This window comes from Branchiostoma floridae, chromosome 7, assembly GCF_000003815.2.
Source record: "Branchiostoma floridae strain S238N-H82 chromosome 7, Bfl_VNyyK, whole genome shotgun sequence".
Classification (NCBI taxonomy): Eukaryota; Metazoa; Chordata; class Leptocardii; order Amphioxiformes; family Branchiostomatidae; genus Branchiostoma; species Branchiostoma floridae.
The window spans coordinates 20,561,653-20,570,700 of record NC_049985.1 but is presented as its reverse complement, the minus strand read 5'-3'; the positions used below and the strand labels follow the sequence as shown (position 1 = coordinate 20,570,700).

The 9,048-nt window shown below is 40.6% G+C and overlaps 3 protein-coding genes across 3 annotated transcripts in view; all 3 read right to left on the bottom strand.

Moving 5' to 3' along the window:
• Positions 1–750, bottom strand: part of LOC118420156 (polycystic kidney disease protein 1-like 2) — a 9,694-nt gene extending 8,944 nt beyond the window's left edge. The window contains exons 1-3 of the mRNA XM_035826866.1: positions 730–750; positions 465–626; positions 36–161 (exon numbers count right to left, since the gene is read on the bottom strand). Of these exons, the coding sequence (XP_035682759.1) occupies positions 36–161; positions 465–626; positions 730–750 (309 nt within the window). The remainder of the gene's footprint in view (positions 1–35; positions 162–464; positions 627–729) is intronic.
• A 1,607-nt stretch (positions 751–2,357) lies between these two features.
• Positions 2,358–5,099, bottom strand: LOC118420155 (sperm receptor for egg jelly-like). Its single transcript, XM_035826865.1, has 5 exons — positions 5,087–5,099; positions 4,345–4,899; positions 3,491–3,671; positions 2,949–3,180; positions 2,358–2,537 (listed from the first exon to the last, which is right to left on the bottom strand). Exons 1-5 carry the CDS (start codon positions 5,097–5,099, stop codon positions 2,358–2,360), a joined length of 1,161 nt encoding a protein of 386 aa, XP_035682758.1.
• Positions 5,100–5,831: 732 nt separating this feature from the next.
• LOC118420154 (mucin-5AC-like) overlaps positions 5,832–9,048 on the bottom strand; it is a 6,255-nt gene continuing 3,038 nt past the window's right edge. The window contains exons 2-5 of the mRNA XM_035826864.1: positions 8,624–9,047; positions 7,414–7,526; positions 6,388–6,602; positions 5,832–5,902 (exon numbers count right to left, since the gene is read on the bottom strand). Coding sequence (XP_035682757.1) covers positions 5,839–5,902; positions 6,388–6,602; positions 7,414–7,526; positions 8,624–9,047 — 816 coding nt within the window. The 3' untranslated portion in view covers positions 5,832–5,838. The remainder of the gene's footprint in view (positions 5,903–6,387; positions 6,603–7,413; positions 7,527–8,623; position 9,048) is intronic.

Genomic DNA, 9,048 nt, shown 5'->3' with positions numbered 1-9,048 from the left:
CATATCTTGCTCTAGCTACCATGGAATCAACTAACCTGAGACTCATCCGACAGTTCTTCCGGCTTGTTGGTCACGTGTTCCAGCGTGCCTGACACCTGTTTCACCTGCTGCACGTCCTGCACCTGCACCTGCTCCAGAATTTGCACCATCCGATCACGTGCCTGAAAGGGGGGAAAATGGTGAACAATCTATCATACATTGGATAACATCATAATCAAGAACGTTTAGATGTGTTTTGTCACTGCTATTTTTTACAGTAGGTTCTCAATTTTCTTGTAGGTATACCTTGGAAACGGACATTAAACAAACAGAGTGATTTAGTTTGATACTCAGACGCAATGATTATTCATTTTAGGGCTACTAAATAATTAGACAATGCAGGCTGTCAAACAAACATGGAATGATATCATATTCGACATTGACGAAACATTTACACAATATTGAAATGTATTTCGTCTCCTTACTTTAGTATATGCCTCTGTTGTATTGTCGACGTCGGTTCCGTTGACGACGTTCAGCACAGACGCCGCGCTGGCGATTGATGACGTAGTTTGTTGTACGTTTTCGACGTCCACGTCATCTAGAACATCGTCTACAAACTCTTCAACATTTTCCGGTGGTCTTACCTGAACAATGGTAGAATTTTTAGCAAAGCTGTGGACAATAACATTTAACTTAACTGCAATACATAGAACTATTGGTGTAGTGAACCATATATATCAATCAAACAGTTTTCGACGTCCACGTCATCTAGAACATTGTCTACAAACCCTTCAATATTTTCCGGTGGTCTTACCTGAATAACGGTAGAATATTTAGCAAAGCTGTGGACAATAACATTTAAAGGCAACCTAAGCAATATCACATTGTTAAAGTGGAAATATTCTAAATAAGGCAGTCTGTATAATATTGACATCTAATGCACTATTTTAGCACGTTTACATCATTATTTCATAAATTGAGCCGTTAAAAACAGCGCGGGAATGAGTTGCACAAGGATTCCAGATCAAGTCCTTATTTTTGGGGGGTACAATAATAAGTCTTGCAACTTGTCTCTGGGCTGATTTTAAACGCTCAAAGTATCAAATTATGATGTAAATTTGAGAATACAGTGCAGTAGATGTCAATATCATGCAGATTGCCTTATTCAGAATATTTCCACTTTGACGCTGTAATATTGCTTAGGTTGCCTTTTAACTGAACTGCAATACATAGAACTATTGGTGTAGTGAACCACATATATCAATCAAACAGACTTGAGGGTCAATCACATCTAGAATGCGGTGCCTAAGTAGACAATCCAATAAGTCAGCAAATATACAAAGAAGAAGAAGCAAATATACGTAAAACATTTTCATTTGCTATATTGTGAATCAGCCTGGTTTCCTTCAACGTTTTAGCTGCAGGGACAAAAAACACCCGACAACTAAAATGGTTTGATGCCAGGATACTATTTATCACATGTACTTATAAGAATTGCACTCTCACATTCGTTGTGATCCTTGTGGTGCTAAAAGCACCGAGAACAAATGACACACGGATGACGATCTCCAGCTCATAGTTCTCGTCCGGGTCGCCTATAGGTAGTCTGATAGGAGGGGTGCTAGAGGCCTGGTTGATGAGAAGTATGTCAATGAAGGTTAGACATCAATGTACGCCAATAGCAGTTATGCAATAAAAAATGGCTAGACGTTTCAGATGGCATTGTGACTGACGAAATGAAAGTCTGATCGTTTCCAAAGCTATGACCACATTGCTTAAGTAACTACTATTTGGCGAATTGTATTCATATTTTTTAACAAAATCTAGCGAACTAACAATGTGTTAATCACCAAGCCCAAACTCTAAACATTGCCACGTAGAACCAGAAGAGAAAACTGAACACAATTGCACTTATATTACAATAACAAACAAAAAGATCTCTTGTCTGATTTTCTGACACGGCAAAAGTACAAATTTATAAAGGCTACTACAACTATATAAGTAAAGAAGTGTATACATGTATAGAACTCACCGGTCCGCTGTAAAGAAGATATTGGTTGGGTGTTGATGACGAGTTGACGGAAGGTTCTTTGTCAGCTGCTGCTGTGTACTCAAAGTCATACCGCAGAGGTAGATCCGGATCGCCGAAGCCTGGTAATCAACGGAACATTCATAATCTACCTGAAACACTTACGCAAAGTTTTGGAGGCAATCTTATGATAACTGGCAATGGCAATTCACCCAGAGGAGACTTGAAATTGATTAATGATGAATTGATAACATGCAATTGATAATGATGTGTTCAAAAGATACACGAATTGTGCTTAAAGACATTCAAACAACAATTAACGACAGACCTGTTACAATGGCTTTGATCATAGAATATTTTCATTACCTTGACACTGTATCTGAAAGAATCCAGCTGCGTTGCCTAACTCATGAATCTCACAGGTCCCTACAGTTGGTGGCTGATTAACTGTGAAAGAGTACTCGGCAGAACCAGACTCCCCTGTGTTACTGTCCGTCACTGTAGAAGTCACAGTGTACTGGACTTGCTGCTTGAGATAAAGGGTAATGTGTTTATCATATACACAGATAATTTGTGAAATTCTAGTACATTGGCATGATCAGAATGCGTACAACCTTCATGAACAACCTTAAAAGAGACACACAAATCAGTAACATCACCACAGCAGAGCTTCCCTCGCTCATGGAGGACAAGGCTGAGTGGAGAAGAAGGATTCATTGTAACTCGTGATGGCATCCGTGATGATGTCCACGTTCAAGGTTCAAGGTTCATTACGACGTAAAACAAGACCAACTGTAGATAAATGGTCTTATAGAGCAAAGGGTTGGCAATTTAGAGGGCAGCCAGAACATGGCAAACAAGTATACCTTCGTTGCTAAAAGCGAAATCAGCGAATTCTGTGGTCATACTCAATGTTTATTCATAGAAAGTTACATACCGGATCGAAAATCTCTGCCCTGAACGTCACGTAGTCTTGACTTCTGTCATTCAGTATGTTTGCCTTCCAGTCTTCGTCTGTCCAAGTCGTAGCCACTCCCTGTGTCTGCACCAATGTCCAGTTGTACCTGTAGTTGTTGGGATCTGCTCGACAGTTGCTGCACAGCGCGGATAGCCTCAACCTTTCACCGGAGTTGATTTTGGGGCCGCAGGTTCCGTAGGTTGTGTCACAACTGTAGAAAAAAATACAGAAACAAATTAAGATAATCAGACAAAACCATACAAAATGATATTACAAGGAAGGAAATCTTCGGCTGGACTACATGAGGTATGAATAAAATGTATATTCATATCATTTTTACACTCTACAGTTTCAATGTTTAAGGCTTACAAAGTTGCTGGTAAAAATCCCCTTGAAATTATTACCTATTGCAGACCAGGTAATACTTGTGCATGTAAACGAAATGAGTGCATTTGCAACCATAGGTGTATTCAGCTTAAAATACAATCGTTGAAACTATTAATTAATAATCGCATACTCACATGATTGATGACTGTGGAATTGTCGAAGGAACAACCTCTATGACCTGACTCGCAGAAGCACTGCCCCTGTTGGGTGCAGACACCTCCACAGTAAACGTCAGCTCGGAGTTAAGTGAACCCCGGTTGGTATTTACTGTAAGGAGACCATCGGTTCCTCCATGCAATGCAGGACAATCTCCATCTGAAAAATATTCGCTGTTGTATAGTAAAATAAAGTCAACACGGAATTTGGTAATTGTCTCGGTAAAAGAAAGCATGGTGCATTCTGATGAGAACATTGATGTTCCTATGATGATATGATGATGCCGTCAGTCGTAATTTCAAGCGTTGGACATACTATTAGGCGTCGATGCACAACGGACCTAAGCTGTCCATAAATTTAGTATAAGTTCCATAACGTCGGGGGGGTTCACGTGGTTTGGTCCAGAACGCAGAGGTTCTGGGTTCGAATCTGCTGATGTGCTTCTTATCTTGCATGTGTGAGGCGCAAATGAGTACCAAGCTTCAATTAGGGAGGTCCCTCAGAGAGGACGTTAAATGGAGGCCCTGTGGTTGTCACAGGTTGAGGACATTCACCCTCGAGCACGCTAAAACACCACACTTATCGAAATGAGTAGGGGTCCTTCTTGTTGTTAGTGGATCAACGTCTATAGTCTGATTTCAAGGTTGATCTCTTGAAAAGGCGATAGTACCATGTTATGTCAAAGGTAGATCTGAATCTCAGCTGACTAGACTGGCCGAAGACCGCCAGAAGTGGAAGTCATTTGTGAATAGTCTTACTGCCCCTACGGCTTCCTGAGCTACGGGACTGATGGATGGATGGATGTAAATCTCAACAAATAAACATTACTTACTGATAGGATCACAAGACCAGCGATAGTCCAGGTCCGCGCTCCTTGATATGATGCCGTCCGGATCCGATGACAGCGTGGCCGCATCTATGGTAAATTTCCCAACTCCAACCTGCCTTCTGGCCCCTCCCAAAATTCCAGCAATGAGAGGGGAGGGCGTGATGCTCACCGATGTGTTATGACTTATACCCGAAACTACAGCCCCGGTAGTAGTCTCAGTCACAAGCACAGATAGTCTAAACAGGTATAGGCCATACTGGAGTGTTCTGGGAGCAACCAGGAGGTCTGCTTTTGTGGAAACAACATCGGCAAGAACTTGCCACCGTGTTCCGCTGGGTGGAAAAAACTCCCATATATACTCAACACGTTTGTCAACGCAGTTTGCACTAACGTTGAGTCGACTGGTCAGTGTAATCCCTCTACTGCGCGCGATTGATGTTCCTCCACCCAAAATATTTACATCAGGTGAGCAGTATGTACATCCGTATCCACCAGGTGTATCTATGCAGTTGGATCCTTGAGGACAAGCGGCATTGTTCTTTGTGCACTCATCGAGATCTGAAATGCAGCGTGTAGTTATAACATCAATAACATTGGTCAATTTTCTGTTATGTCAAAGAAAACACATTCCGTTTGATGGGTAATATTGCCTGACAAGAAACAAGAAACAAACAAACAAACAGATACCGAGTATTGTGGACCTGAAATTATCAATAATAGTGGCTAGTACACCCAACCTGTGTACTATATCTGGACATAGTTTTGGAGTAGCAGAATAGTGTTTATCACTGATAATTGCCGCATATATATGATCCCTATGATTCCACTATGTACTTGAAATTAGTCTCCATATCCAGATAATCCATCCATTCATTCTCAAGTTAACAACCACACAGACATACTCACACACACAATCAGACATACACACTCAGACATATACACACAACATACACACACTCACACACACACACACACTCACACACACACACACACACACACGCACTAACACACACACACACACTCAGACATACACACACACATACACACACACATACACACAGCATACACACACACACACGCGCGCGCGCACTCACACACACGCGCGCACTAACACACACACACACACACTCACACGCACACACTCACACACACACACACACACACTCAGACATACACACTCACACATATACACACAGCATACACACACTCACACAAAGACAGACACACACACACACACATACATACGCTGTAGAAAATATAACCTTCTTCGCGAAGGTGATAAAAGCTACTGGTAACAATCGAAGTTATTGTGTGAATAGATCATATTAATGAAATGAACAAAATATTTTACATTTTTTACGAAATCACGGTAACGGGGCGCCTCGTCTTCAGATAATGTTATCAAACTTAGACTATCAAACGTAAAGTTCCGTCGGTAGTACAAAGGAAAAGATACCAACTCACATGTTGAAGAACATCTCTAAGGAATAATTATAATCAAATTCTGAAACTGTACTCACCGTCTTGAAAACAGTAATTCTCCGCATGACCCTTCAGGCATCTATATATTGAATGAAGACCTTTAATGCACATTTTTGCCACTCAACAGATATATATTTATATATGTATATAGAAGGAAAGAAATATTTCCACAATAATTTACCACGATAAAGAGTTCAAAGGTTGATACTTTGAATTATCATTAGTGTTAGTATTACAAAATGTATCCTGTTTGAAATCTTATAGCAGTACTTAAGACTGTTATGAAGATAAGAAGAAGTAGCTATTGAAGATATTCTATTTTCCAGGTATGTAAGTGCACAAATGAGCTCATGATGGTTGATGTGAATTAAGGGTTAATGACCCGCCCTGAGGTGTCATAACGCTTGGTCCTTTGCTATAACCACCGAATAAAACCACCGAGTGAGCGAAGCGAAATCTATGTGTTACGGCGGTCATGACCAACATGGAATGGGGCCTTCTGATTGGTCCACGCCACTTGGCTATATGATAATGGTGTTTGAATAGCCATACATGCAGACTTACAGCGTGCTTTCATCGACTCCAATCTCGTCCCCGAGACTCGGGTCGCGATCCATGGCTTCTTGGAGTTTCTGATGAACTTCCTCGTCACTCAGCCCGGAACTTTTCAAAACGTTGACGACGAAATCCGCGATCACACTTCCGGCGCGGAAATCATACACGGAGAGTCCCTGGATAACGTCTGCCGGAATATCTGTGTCTCTTAGATATGTCCTTATCTGTGGGAAAAAAACAAGCAAGCTCGTACAATAAGATCTCCCTGTGGATTTCGGTTTGTGTTGATGTACTTAGGCCATGTTGATTTGATTATATGGATGACACCCTCACGCGCGCATCAATTTTCGGCCATTTCCAAAAATGTAAAAAAGTTTTCAACCATACTCTTAATCGTACAGAGCAGCTTCAAAATAAGCTAATATATGCCGTGGATTACAAAAAATAGATATCGGAAAACGTATACTAATTCCAAAGAACATTCCAAGGTCAAAGAAGATGTGAAAGAACAAAAATGAAGAATATATTGTTTGGTATACCATATTATGTGTGTACAGTCACTTATTCAACCTTCCTGACCACTTAGATTTCATAATGAAGGCAACTTTGTTTTGTAAACATACTTTTATTTGTATGCTCGCAACAGTTTTTTTGATTCCCAGAAGATGTCGTCCATATAATCAAATCAACATGACCTTACGGGGGTCACTTCACCAAACTACAGGAAAGGACACATTGGGCAGCACTTTATTATTGTTTTTCCATGGGCAAAGAAATCAGCATTCTAACTCTTGTAAGACAAAAAGAGATAAAAAGATCATTGTTATTTCTACTCTATACTGAAAGTTTTAAAATGTTACAATTGATTGCAGCATTGTTTTCGATCAAAACAACCATGTAAATCCAAATTTGGATAGATTACATTGTGCCTAAAGCTATGTGACGTATAAAGTTAAGATTTCTAAAGTCGCAAGTACCAAAGTATGAGTGTTCTTACTAATAACATGAAATGATAAAAATGAAAGAACAGCATACCAACTTCCGAAGTTGTTGAGCGAGTTTTCTGTGTTCTTTGGAGTTTCTGTTTTTGAGAGCGTCGTTGTATTGAGCCAGCAACATTGTCAACTGGATGTGCACGTCATTTACATCTGCCAAAATTAAACGAGGAAATGGATTAATACTTACTATGTACTAGTAGATAATTGCTTTGGTTTTACACATTTTGTCCATATTGAAGATGAATTTCACTTTGAAATGCGCTAGATATAATTTTTTAAGTACTGTAAATGCATTTAATTCGCGGGGATTTAATTTCGCGGTAGCGGGAAAAGGGACTTTTCGCGGTGGATTTAAGTTCGCGGTAACACCATAGACTGCATTCTAATACCATAATAGAAAAATTTTCGCGGTGGTTTTAAGTTCTCGGTGAAGTGGTCACCGCGAAAACCGCGAACATTAATCCACCGCGAACATTTCTGCATTTACAGTAATAAGTATTCAAATTTCTCGAATCAACAGATTGCAATAGACTCGATGCCACAGACAGATTTGATTATATATCTTTAGATGCAACAGCTCCGATAATGTAAGAAATACGAGACAAATAAAAGAGTGCTTTATTATTAAAAAAATACCCAAAATCGTGATTAGATGCTAGCCCCACTATAATTGTAACACTTTATTAAACTTAAAGGCCATAATGATGTTTTAGTTATAAGGTTGTTAGTGTTTATTCTAAATCTATGTGTCTATTTTGCATTATGTGTAATAGTTGTTACCGTAATAGTACTGATACCGTGTACGATTCTCAAGTTCTTCTAATATAACAATCTGCAGCTCATGCTGTAGGAGGACCATAAAACACAAAGCAGTCCTCATTTTATAATGCATTATCATCATCCTTATCATTCTAACTGTACATGAAAGATCTGTAACACCGAAATGCAAATGCACCGAAGCAATATTAGAGCGATTAAAGTGGAAATATTCTGGATAAGGCAATCTCCATGATATTTACATCTACTGCACTATATTCCCACATTTACATCATTATTACATACTTTGAGATGTTTTGAGGTCTCATGTTGGGGGTTTCATAATTTGATGAATCACTCAGAGTAATAGTCCAGTAGATGTCAATATCATACAGATTGCCTTATCCAGAATATTTAGACTTTTAACGCTCTAATATTGCTGATGTTTCCTTTAAACAAATGACGAAACAAGAAATAAACTTCCACCATACCGTCTCTCAGCACGCACACTGCTCCTCTCCACTGGTAGCCACCATCGCAAGCACAGACGTTCTGGTTGGAGGTAGAGTTGTAGGTGCATGTGGAGAACACGGGACAGGCGACTGGGCATTCCGGGTCGGCCGTAGGGGCAACGGTGGTGAGGACTGCTGCTGTGGTCGGCCTGGGCGTTGCCGGTCTGGGTGATGGTGTCGCCGGTCTGGGTGATGGTGTCGCCGGTCTGGGTGATGGTGTCGCCGGTCTGGGTGATGGTGTCGCAGGTGATGACGTAGCCGATGTGCGTAATGGCGTCGACGGTTCAGGTGATGGCGTCGAAGGTGATCGCGTCGATGGTACAGGTGATAGTGTTGACGGTGAGGGTGATCGCGTCGATGGTACAGGTGATGGTGTTGATGGTGCGGGTGATGGTGTCGATGGT